This window comes from Oryctolagus cuniculus, chromosome 20, assembly GCF_051225735.1.
Source record: "Oryctolagus cuniculus isolate XC-2025 breed Fujian yellow rabbit chromosome 20, ASM5122573v1, whole genome shotgun sequence".
NCBI classification, from domain to species: Eukaryota; Metazoa; Chordata; class Mammalia; order Lagomorpha; family Leporidae; genus Oryctolagus; species Oryctolagus cuniculus.
The window spans coordinates 19,637,049-19,649,515 of NC_142886.1; the positions used below are offsets into that span (position 1 = coordinate 19,637,049).

At 44.2% G+C, this 12,467-nt stretch overlaps 1 protein-coding gene across 3 annotated transcripts in view; it reads left to right on the forward strand.

Moving 5' to 3' along the window:
• Positions 1-305: 305 nt before the first annotated feature.
• SLC39A9 (solute carrier family 39 member 9) overlaps positions 306-12,467 on the forward strand; it is a 48,734-nt gene continuing 36,572 nt past the window's right edge. For 2 of the 3 annotated variants that reach the window (XM_002721664.6, XM_051826318.3), the window contains exon 1: positions 306-1,124. In XM_002721664.6, coding sequence (XP_002721710.3) covers positions 1,014-1,124 — 111 coding nt within the window. In that variant the 5' untranslated portion in view covers positions 306-1,013. The remainder of the gene's footprint in view (positions 1,125-12,467) is intronic. The other variant, XM_017337702.4, reaches the window with a different exon arrangement.

Below are 12,467 nucleotides of genomic sequence, written 5' to 3' on the forward strand. Positions count from 1 at the left end.
GCGAAGAGAACCTTCGTACCATAGAGACGCACACGCTTCCGGCAGCTAGAGCAGATACTGACTCGGCTTCAGCCATCTTGGATAAGGGCGAAGAACTACGTAGGGAAAGCTTCGGCGCTTTAGAAAGAACGCTTTTTTTCAAGACTCTATTTCCCGTACCCTTTTTATTAGAAGTACGACTAGAATGATGGCCGGTATAGACAAGGACATCGGTCATTTTTTCATCAGCCCTACTCAAAAATGGCGGCCGCATAAGTAGCCCGGGCCATAGGTCGGTTGTAACCCGGAAGTGCTTTTCTGAAGCCGGGGCCAGTGAGGCAATCCGGAAGTGGATGTAATGAAGAGGTGCCACTTGGCGGCCATGGCAGCTGTAGTATCCGTGACTTCGAGTCAAGGCCCGGCGGAGTGGAATAGCATGGGCAGCGCCGGGTGTAGGGCAGAGACAGCTTTATGTCAGCTTCGCTGCTGAACCTCTAGGACTCTTCGTTAGAGACCTACAGGACTCATTTCCCTCGTCCAGACTTGGCAGAGAGTTTGCTGGGACTGGTGGGCTGGTCCCATCCCTGGGGGGCGGATCACCCGCGGGGCCGGCCTCAGGGAAACCAGGGTCGCCGCCACGACGCGCGGGTTCGCTTGGACTGTGCTGCCTTTCCTGCTGCCGCCTGGGACGTTGTCTGGGGGGTGGGGGGGTGCCGTTGTGCACCCTCATTCCGAAGATCGAAGAAGTCGCTCGTTCGCCCATTTCCCCAGTGCTATTTACCCCCCGAGAACCCAGTGACAGGCATTGGCAGGGGCCCAGGATTGCTGAAAAGTTCTCTCTGGTGCTAATATCAGCAAAAAGGGGCTCTTGGCAGGTACGTGCGAGAGAAAGGTGCCTCGTGGACACAGCCGCAGGTGGGGAGGTCGCAAGGACTGGCGAGCGCACTTGTTCTCTTGGAACCGCGGCACGTGTGTCAAGAAGCTAAGCACCCATTGGAGCCACTGGAATTTTGTGGTCTGGTGGTGGTGGTTGGATGAACGAGGGCAGAATGGATGATTTCCTCTCCATTAGCTTGCTCTCTCTGGCTATGTTGGTGGGATGTTACGTGGCTGGCATCATTCCCCTGGCTGTTAATTTCTCAGAGGTAAGAGATTCTGCGTTTTGTGTCCGCTGTCAGGATGGCTCCTGGCCGGTAGTGACAGTGGCAAGGGGGAGCTGCTTCCTGGTTCGTCTCCGAGCTCACGGCCCCATCAAGGAAGAAAAGATGGGTAGCATTTAAGTAATAGAACCAAACCTTAGATAGAGCCAGAATTCTTCGTCTTGGGTGGGTGGGTACTCCACGGAAGATCTTGGGATATTCTGAAACCGCTTATAAAGATTCCCAGAAGTTTCAAGGAATCAGGCTCTAGATTGTTAGCGAGAAGATAAATGGAGAATGTTGTTTGTCCATATGTGTTCAAATCAATGTGATGACTTCTCTTCTTGAGAAAGTGAAATATTTTGTTGAGAAAATCGGAGGTTTTGTTTGTTTTTCTGTTTTTTCTTTTTCTTTCTTTTTTTTTTTAGATCCCTGTGAATGTAAGGGGGAAAAAAACACAAGTGGTTTTTAAGTTACATTTCCTTTTAAAGAAAAGCATTGAAATTCTGTTCTGAAGTTTTCACCCCTGTTTGCTTTGAAATGCATTTTTGGTTAATGTGTTGTCACATTTTGGTTAATTTGGTTGTCATTCGTGGAATACACATTAGCAGGGGAAGAGGATAGATGAGAGCGTTGCTCAGTGCGAATGCACGTGGATTCTTGATATTGTCGAATGTGCCGGCGGTGAGAGGGTAGGGAGAGAAATGGTGATTCAGAAGTAGTAGGTTCTTGTGAGTTTGTCCTGCCTCAGTGACGCGTGTCCTGAAAGTGCCCTCAGAGGGAAGGGGAGAGCAGAGGGCCCTAGAGAGGCGAGGACAGGGAACCGGGGTGAGGTGCCAGGCGGACTTGAAGACGGTGAGGAGGGAAAAGCAGCCCACTGGCGGAGTAGCTGGGGCGAAGTGCTGGAAGTTCGCAGCCAGATGGAAGGGAGGCTGCAGGCGTTACCGTTCCTTTTCTGTTTTCCTTTTTTGCTGCACCCCTCAGCATCTAATGATAACGTTTTATTTTTATGATGTGCATTACCTGACTTCATTTTAATACTCGATGAGGAAACAGACTCAGATCGTGTGAGCTGAGCAAGTTCATGCAGTATACTGCGTTTAGAGCTGTTTTAAAAATCTCTGCTTCTGTCTCAGCAGTTCTTAGCCACTCTGCTCACTGAGGCAAAGGTACATGGTACCTGGGACCTGTGTTGTGGCACAGAGGTTTAAGCCACTATTGGGATGCCCACATCCCATATATCAGAGTCCTGGCTCTTTCTGATCTCGCTCCCTGCTGACGCATCCCGAGAGACAACAGAAAATGGCCCAAATGTCTGGGCCCCTGCCACCCACATAGGAGACCTGGATGGAGTTCAAAGCTCCTGCTTCAGCCTGGCCCAGCCCTGGCTCTTGTGGGCAGAAGATATTCCACCCCCCACCCTCACCTTTCAAGTAGATGAAAACAAATAAACATAAAAAAAAGGTACATGACTTGTATAAAGTAGTTCACCTGTGTCCAAGGGTGTAACACAGTAAGAAGTTAAATATAACAAAGTACAACTTAAAATACAGCTGATGTTTTCTTTCCCCAAGAACTCAGCATGTTTTCTAGACAGAGTATGCTATCAGGATGGATGGATGTATTGTGAAACTGGTGATAAATGAGTAGAAATATACTTCATTCATGGAGAGCTGGGTGTACAGTCTCTATCCTTAGAAACTAGCTCCCCAAACTCCTACCTTGGCTAAATGACTTTCCTTTTTCAAGAACGCTGGCTTTTCCTAGGGACTAGTGTTACAAATAAAAGAGCCAGGTAAACTTACTTATTTTACTTTCCCATTTACATGAAAAGGTAACCTTTTTATTCATGTTCTTAATCTTGCTAATGCTTCGCTGTGCATTCTTTTTCTTTGAGGAGTAAAAGCCAGATGACCAGTTCAATCACTGGGTATGGCAAGATTAGTATTTAGAAAGAAGTCAATGTCAACTTGTCTGAAACCTGCCGTAGCAGGGTCCACCTGCCACTCCGTGACCAGCCAGAGGCTTAAGGGTGTTGATTTCTCTTTCATGTCACCAACGTTCCTTACCCCAAAGCCCTCTCTCTATATATACTGTTGTGAACTCCCAGGCCTTACCTGGCAACTGTAGCTTCATGCCTACTGGTTTATAAACAAAGGCAAAAGCAAATATAAATAACGACAGTAATCAGAATGCCAGGTTTTTTTAGCCTATGGAAAGGAGGAGAACCAAGCGTGTAAGGGAGGCCGACACCCGCTTTACGCAGACGCTCCTGTCTGGGAAAGGAATTGGACGGACTGGTTAGCTGCATGTGTTCTAGATTCAGTTGCTAATGAGCAGTTTTCTTTGGCTCTGAACACCGATGCTACATAAACAGGTTGAGAACCTGTCTTACCTATTAGAAGCTCGTCTTAGCAGTAGCACTGACGCTTAGGGTGAAGATGCAGAGAGATGGCCAGAGTGGGATTTTCTGCTGATCGCGTAAGGATTGTTCAGTGTTTACCTGGCATGTCTCTCTCTGCCACAGAGCTGGTAAAGAGAGCAGGCTGGGTTTGCACCAGAGCACCAGAGCAGTGCTCCTCAAATTATCTGCTCCAGACTGGTTTTTGTTTTAAAATTTTAATTTCAATTTGTAAAAATGAAGTACTAGGAAAATGTAGTGGAAAAAAGGGACACCAAAGACAAGCCTGCACATATTGTTATTAGATCCAACAGATGTAAAATTACTTGTAAAATTGTAATAATCATATTGCTATAAGCATTTCTGAAGGCGTTCTCTCAGCTTACCTACTTTTCTTGCAGCAGAACATTTTGGGGTAAAATGGCACATTTTTTCATGTATTACAGCAGCATAAATCCCTGAGTAGGCACATGAAAGGCATGCTTCTCTTAAGATGATTTCGGAGTTTAATATGATTAATAGTGCACCAATTTCAAAAGGAATCGTCTGATACAGTGAAGTTCAGAAATCATTGTCATTACCTGAGCAAGCTATTTAACATCTCTTTAATAGACTTATGGGATTATTGTGAGGATGAAATGGGATACTATTAGCACAGGGCTTACCATTATGTCTAGAACATAATAACTTGAAAATGATGAGGAGTCTCAGTAATGATTACAAAAACTGAATTTTCAAGTTGTTCATTTTTATAACTGTTCTGATTTACCATTTTTTAAAAAGAGATTTTTTATTTGAAAGGTAGAGGTAAAGAGAGGCAGTGGCAGAGAGGTCTTCTGTCCACTGGTTCACTCCCCAAATGGTTACAATGGCCAGAGCTCGGCCATTTCCGAAGCCAGGAGCCAGGAGCTTCTTCCCGCTCTCTCACATGGGTGGAAGGGCCCAAGGACTTGGGTCGTCTTCTGCTGCTTTCCCAGGTGCAATAGCAGGGAGTTGGATTGGAAGTGAAGCAGTTGGGATTTGAACTGGCACCCATATGGGATGCCAGCACTGCAGGTGGCAGCTTTACACCACAGCTCTGGCCCTTGATTTACTGTTTTTAAGCCTTTTCTAGGGCACTTCAAAAAATGCATTGGAAAATAGAATTAAAGATTACATTTATTTTGGTGCAAAAATTTTTGAAATCCAGGTATGGTGTTTCCATAGTATGCATTTCTCATGTGCTTTTTGAAGACCCTTGTGTATTTGAGAACAGACTTGTGATGGTGGCCAAGCTCCTGTCCTCCCCACTTCCTGGTGATTTGTTTGAAATCCAAAGGTCTTGTTCTGGGGTGGCCATTCCCAGCCACTGTGAGTGTTGTGCCTTGTAGAGGCCAGTTTTCCTCTAGTCTTCTTGGTTTGTGATATTTTTCTTAGTATTTAGCTTTCTTTTCTTTGTTATTTAATCTCATTTTAGGCTTTGTCTTGTTCTTTTATGTTTTAAGGTTTTATTTTGTGTCTGATTATAATAACTCATTCATGACAAGTATTTTTGGGGGTTGAGTTGCCACCAAATCAAAGGTTTATTGTATGTGAAGAAGGATTTGTTCAGTATGCTTTTTCTTTGACAATTGGCTGTCTTTGTAGCATTTTTAAGGATTTTTGTATTGTGTGTTTTTATTCTCTAGTAATGCAGTGGGTTTTTATAATTGGTAACCTTTGCAACTTGGTAAATGTACTCATATCTGTAAAGCACATTGTTAACTTGTTTTTATTCAGATTGAACCACAGATTGCTGTCTCATAAGAATCTCTTGTTGGGGCCAGCGTGTGTCAGTGAGCTAAGCCACAGCCAGCAAAGCTGGCGTCTCACATAAGTGCTGGTTCAAGTCCCTGCTGCTCTGCTTCCAATCCAGCTCCCTGCTAATGTGTCTGGGAAGCAGCAACAGATGGCCCAAGTGCTTGGGCCCCTGCCACTCATGTGAGAGACCAAGATGGAACTCAGCTTTTCATTTTGGCTTGGCCCAGCCTCTGCTGTTGCACCCATTTGGGGTATGAACAGTGGATGCAAGAGCAATCTCTCTCTCACTTTCAAATAAAAAAATCTTGAAAATATATATTTTTTTCCTCATCAAAAAATCTTTGGTTGATGAAACTAAGTTTGGATCAAATAAAATCTGGCTACATATCTGGTTCAGTATATTTTCCTGAAAAACTTTGTTTTCCCTTGGGTGCTGCATGGATAAACATAATGAAGAATTATCTACATAATAATATGAGGAATAAAGTTTGTTGAGCTCTTTCTGCATACCAGGATGTGTAGTATCTTCTTTAATCTCCAGGATGAAACTTTGAGAGACCCTTTAACTTTTCAGATGAGAAAATTCAGGCATGGAGGTTGTGAACTTTTATAGAAGCGGAACTTGAAACTAAGTCGTTTTGATTCCCAACACTAAAGCACTTGACCACTAAATAATACTGACTTTCCAAATGGACACTGTATATAACAGGAGTTATACAATTTGTATAACGAATTTGATCATTTGAACAGGTTCCTTAAGTTATCCTAATTAGAAACACATTTAACACCACACACATTTTACCTTCCACAGTAAATCCATGCCGTGTGCTTAGAGTAGCAGCACTGGAAACTCCAGAGATAAACAGTCTGCAACTACCATGAAACCTACAGGAAAGAACTGAGTACATCTTGGATGCCCTTTAAATCAGCCCCTGCTGAACTGGAATCTGAAGTAGTTCCTGTTTGGATTAATTTCACACTTGTCATCTTCACAGTGTAGGCGATCTTAAATTGTGCTATTTAAGAAGTGGCAACCTTTCTGAAGGAAGAGGATGTGAAATGGATTCATATATGACAGTCTTATGAAGTGAAGAATTTAGAGATAAGACTTTGGTTCAATCATAGTGAAATTTATGTTTCCCTACAGCCCAGTTTGGAATTCTGGCTAACAAATAGTAGGACCAAATATAAGCAGATATGAATTCTAGTATTTTTTTAAGTCTATTTACTTATTTGAAAGGCAGAGCCAGACAGAGAGAGAGAGAGTTATCGAGACGTTCCATCACTGGTTCACTGCCCAGATGCCAACAACAGCCAGGACTGGACCAGGCCAAAGTCAGGAGCCAGAAACTCCATCCTGGTCTCTCACATGGCTGGCAGAGACCCAATTTCTTGCACCATCACCCTGCTGCCTCCCAGGGTGTACGTGAACAGGAAGGTGGATTAAAAACAGAGGCAGGACCCTGTCCCGGGCACTCTGATCAGATGTGGGCATCCAAAACAGCAGCTTAATCTCCTGTGCTACAGTGCCTGCCCCAGTACTGGCTTTCTTAAAACCTGGGATAGGATTAGCAAAATCTCAGTCCTCCTTGAATACTGGTTTTCAATTTCTATGTTTATGAAATAAAATAAAAATAGATGTTACCTAGGATGGAAATTCTCTGTCCTAATTAGATAGATGATAGATTTTTTTTTTTTTTTGACAGGCAGAGTTAGAGAGAGAGAGACAGACAGAGAGAGAAAGGTCTTCCTTCCATTGGTTCACCCCCTAAATGGCTGTTACAGCTGGCGCACTGCGCCGATCCGAAGCCAGGAGCCAGGTACTTCCTCCTGGTCTCCCATGCGGGTGCAGGACCCAAGCACTTGGGCCATCCTCCACTGCCTTCCCAGGCCACAGCAGAGAGCTGGACTGGAAGAGGAGCAACCGGGACAGAACGGGTGCTCCAACCGGGACTAGAACCTGGGGTGCCAGCGCCGCAGGCGGAGGATTAGCCTAGTGAGCCACGGTGCCAGCCTAAGATGGATTTTTAAGTAACAGGATCTTGGAGTTAACCGTTAGATAATGCCAACAAAAAATGGTGTATTACAAACCCTGTATTTATCTGGGAGTCAGTTTTCTATTAACCAAAATATTGTACCACAGCAGCTACGCCTTACTGTATGTTCCTTTCATTCTTTATGCATCTGTCAGACAACACAGGGTGAGAATGTGTCTCCCCTGTTTACTGGCTGGGGGAGCCTCGCAAGTTCCTTGCACCCTGCTTCTGCCTCCTCATCTGTGAAGTGGGCGATAGAAGGACCTACCTCATGGGATTGTGGTGAGGATTAAATGAGCTAACACGTGCAAAGTGAGGTAGCCGAGTGTGCCTGGCATAGTAAGCTCTCGGGAAGTGTTAGTTACCCTAACAGTGGTGGAGGAGGAAGGCACTGGTAGCACCCCTCAGTGTGGAACTTGGCTGTGCAGAAACCAAATGACTCTAAAGTCTCTGATTAATCAAGCAGCCTGAAGAGTAAACATTTTGTTTGCTCTTTGCTGCTCCTGGTCTTCACTTGGCTCCTGTGTAGTATCTCTTCTGTGATTCAGACAGGCCAGTGTGCCAGTTACCAGTTTATTTTTGCTGTTCAGCTCCAGATTCACCCTCATTGACTGCTCTACAAAACGGATAAATATTTTTCCCCTGCCAGCTGGCACAGTGGTAAGCCTTGTCAATAGAGGGTAATGGAGAGAAATTGTCAGACAAAGGGGTTTTCCTACTTCGTGCTGGTGTGCTTGTTCAACAGGCTTCTAGGTGGCTTCTCTGGCACCCAGTCCTGTAGCCCAGGCAGCCTCGCTGGTGTCCAGGTCTGCAGTGCCCCCCGCTTCCTCGGGGGAGGCTCATGCAGTGTGTGTGGCTTCTCCCAGGCTCAGCGTCTGGCTCCTGCCACACACACAGCTGCCCCAGCACCTAGCAGGCAGTGGCTTCTGCTGGCACCACCAGTGGGCAAGTCCGTAGTGGAGTCTGTCCTGTGAGGCTTTCCCCGACATCCTGGGATGCAGATTTCCTGCAGGTTCTAGCGGTGTGCCACTGCCATTCATTGAGCCGGCCTCTTCAGTAAGTTTGTATCTCAGTGTTTGTGGGGATTCTTCTTTGAGCACTCTTATCTCAGTCCTACAGTAGTAGCTATTCCTATGTCTTGCATTCTTTCAAGTTCTTACTAGGGAATTCTTTATGTCTCTAGTTCTGTTACAGTTACTCTTTATATTAAGGTTTCCCTATTAAATGTATGACTTCTCTTCCCTGATTGGACCCCGACTGAGGCAGCTAGGAAGTGGGTCAGGAAGTCTAACAGTTGCGGAGGCGTTAATCAGGCCTGGTGTAGCGTAAGAGGGTCCGAGTGTTAAATCATGTGTGGTAGCGAACCTTCAGTGTCATGGCCTAGGAGGTGTCAGGCAGCAGTGGGAATTACGGTCAGCTGAAGTGCCTTTGACAACCCAGCCCTGGTGTTTCCATTCCTTCCTAGTTTTCCAAAGCTGGAACTCTGGATGTTTGTGTGAAATCTCCTGAATTTTACTCTTTGGCTACTAATTCCAGTATCATTACATCACTGTGTGGGCCAAGCAACTCATGTTTGTGAGTCCAGACCAGGGTTTTGAACTGTCTGATTCCTAAGCCCTCTGTGCACTTGAGAAACCAAACTAGAGGGACCAGCGCTGTGGCTTAGTAGGCTGGGCCTCCGCCTGTAGCGCTGACATCCATATGAGCACCAGTTTGTGTCCTGGCTGCTCTTCTGATCCAGCTCTCTGCTGTGGCCTGGGAAAGCAGTGGAGGATGGCCCAGGTGCCTGGGTCCCTGCACCTGTGTGGGAGACCTGGAAGAAGCTCCTGGCTCCTGGCTTCGGATCAGCTCAGCTCCGGCCTTTGTGGCCATTTGGGGAGTGAACCAGCGGATAGAGGGCTCTTCGCTCTGTCTCTCCTTCTCTCTGTAACTCTACCTCTCAATAAATAAATTAAATAAAATCTTTAAGAAAAAAGAAAAAGCAAACTAGAGAGACTTGGGTGAGGAAATAAGTCACAGTGTGACAGCCAGAAGGAAAGGGACTGAAAAACAATGGCAAATTATTACAAAACCTCACAGCACAGTTGTTTAGAACCACTTCATAAAGGGAGAAACATCTCTGTTCACAGGAGACATTGTGCATAGCACAATAATAACGTCAACTTACGTCTCATGTTCTATGTTGATATTACCAGTAACCTTTGTTGAAAGGGAGTTTTTACCATGTTTGTAAATGAGGAAAAAGCTTCAAGTTTAGTGAGTACAAAGCCATAACTTACCTAGTCTCTGATTAAATTAACAACAAATGTTTAAGGACCCTTTATGATAGAGGCAATTAGTGGAAACTTTAGAAAGTATGACAAAGTAAAAAGGAAAATGAAATTATTATTTTCCTATTGTCCAGTTAAAAATACTACCAACATTTTTGTTCTGTTCCCTTCTTCTATTTATTTGCACTTCTAACATGATTGATTAGGTGGTATACACATAATTTTAAACTCTCCCTTTTTAACTTTGTTGTCTATCATAAGCATTTCCTTTTTATTGCTAAACATTTTCTCTAGGCATTGTTTAATGTCTTTATTACATTTTTGATGTACAAAACTTTTCTTTTTAGATTTAATTGCTTATTTGAACGAGTTAAGAGAAAGAGAGATAACTGCTGGTTCATTCACTAGATGGCCACAACAGCTGGGGCTGGGCCAGGCAGAAGCCAGGAGCCCCAGAAGCTTCTTCCAGTTTCCCACATGGGCTATCTTCTATTATTTTTCCCAGGCCATTAACAGGGAGCCGGGTCTTGAACCCATATGGAATGCTGATGTCTTAAGTGGCAGCTTTGCCCACTATGCCACGATGCAGCCCCTATGTACTGAAATTCTTTCTCTCTCTCTCTCTTTTTTTTTTTTTTTTTTAAGATTTATTTATTGATTTGAAAGGCAGAGTTACAGAGAAGCAGGGGCAGAAAGAGAGAGAGGTCTTCCGCCTGCTGTTTCACTCCCCAGATGGCAGCAGTGGCTGGAGTCGCACCAATCTGAAGCCAGGAGCTGGGAGCTTCCAACGGGCCTCCCACACCAGGTGCAGGGGCCTGAGGACTTGGGTCATCCTCCACTGCTTTCCCAGGCCATAACAGAGAGCTGGGTCGGAAGTGGGGCAGCCGGGACCCAAACCAGCACCCACATGGGATGCCGGCACTACAGGTGGCAGCTTTACCTGCTGTGCCACACAACACTGGCCCCTGTACCGAAATTCTTATGCATTTAGTATGTTTCCAAGTTTTTCCTGTGATAATAGTGTTGAGTGTATATTTTTGTGTCTAAACCTAGGACTGTATCTCAGATCATTTCCTCAGGGGTAGAATCACATGGTCAAAAGACCTAAATATTCAGAAGAAGATTCTCAATCTGTGTTATCAGTTTTTGAAAGTGCATTTTTCCTACAAATGAGCCTGTCTGCTCACAAACCTTGAGTATAATCATTGTTTATCTTTAAAACTTTAGTATTGTTAGAGAAAAATAAATTCTTATTATTTTAGTTTGTTCAGATCAGTTGGACTCATTAATGATAAATATTTATTGTCAATGTTTCTTGGTGGTTTTTTTTTTTTTGTAGTCATATTGAAGAGTCTCACTGTGAGATGTCCATTTATGTTTAGTTTTTTATGTTTAGAAAGGACTTTTGTTTTCCAGGATTGGAGGAAGTGGCATTAATAAAGCACTTGCTTGTTATTACTTCCTAGAAGATGTTAAGCAAGTTCTATGTGAAGTAAACCAGGAAAGGGGGAGCTTGTATACCACTGGCAAAACGGCCAATATGGTGTTGTTCACTTGAGCTTTTGTTTGGTTACCCTGCTGTGGAGGTGTCTGGCGGCCTTCTGTGCTCACTGCTGATGGTGTGGAGGATAAGCACTGACAGCTGCTCCCTGCAGTGTGCTCACACCCTCGGTCACAGTGGGAGTAGCGCTTCCTTCTAGGAAGGACCAGCACTGAGGCACCAGAAGCTTGGAGAAGAGGCTGTGCTTCACACAGCTGCTGCAGAGCCAGGATTCTGGGGGGGCACCTTGTTTCGGTTACAAGGCCCGGAAGAACAAGATTCACATATGTGTTTTCTCCTGTGCCTCTGCAGCAGCTGATGTGATACCGCAAGTGACTTCTGGAGGTACCTCCCTGAAGTAGGCTTGTTTTTCAGAATATGAAGAAACCTTTGTTGCCTCAACAAGAATTCCTCCACACTGTCCGTCTCTTTAGTCCCTAGAACTTTGAAGGGATTGGTCTTTTTTAATAAGAGATGCACTTTTGATTATTTTTTTAAGGAGACTAACTGATGCTTTGACTGCTAACATGGGCATGGTATGAGGATTAAAATAAACTGTTTTCATATCAAAAGCTTTTAAAATTGTTGGTTTGTATTTAGTTAAGCTAAATAACTTTTTGGCTGTTTGTATGAGCAGGAAAAGAAAGATCATTTACTACCTTAGTATCTGCCAAGAAAATTAAACTGACTTCAAAGCTTTGTGCTGATACTTAATGGCGTTGAGTACAAGCTGTTGTTTTAATTAATACATCTGGTCGATCCTTTGGCTCAGTCAGGATTACAACTGTGAAATTCTAAAATGAGATCATATAAAACCAAGGGCATTGCACAGTTCGTGACCGTCCTGGGCAAACACTTCATTTCTCTGACAGAAACTATTGCTTTGGAATTTTCTTCTCATCTTGAACTGTACTTGGAATTTGTGCTTCATTTAAATACCATCAGTGATTTACCGTAGCAAAGGAGAGGAGCTGTTGTTTTATTAACTTTGTTTTATACACATGATAGTTACCCAATTGCAGATTGAACCCCAAGTTGTGAAGTTGTGTGAAAGAACATAGCCATCCCAATAACAGTTATATTTCTAGTGCTTGAAATAAGTCAGATTGAATCTGAGAGGATTCAAGTACTTAAGAAATTTTTCTAAAATAAAAATTGAAACTGCAGCCTGAGCAGTGATTTTATTTTTTGAACTACTGGTTCTTTTTTTCCTCAAAAGTATTGCTTCTGGGGGACCATGTTGTGGTGCAGTGGGTTAAGCCACTGTCGGTGATGCCGGCATCCCATAAAGGTGCTGATGTGTGTCTATTGGCCCCACTTCCA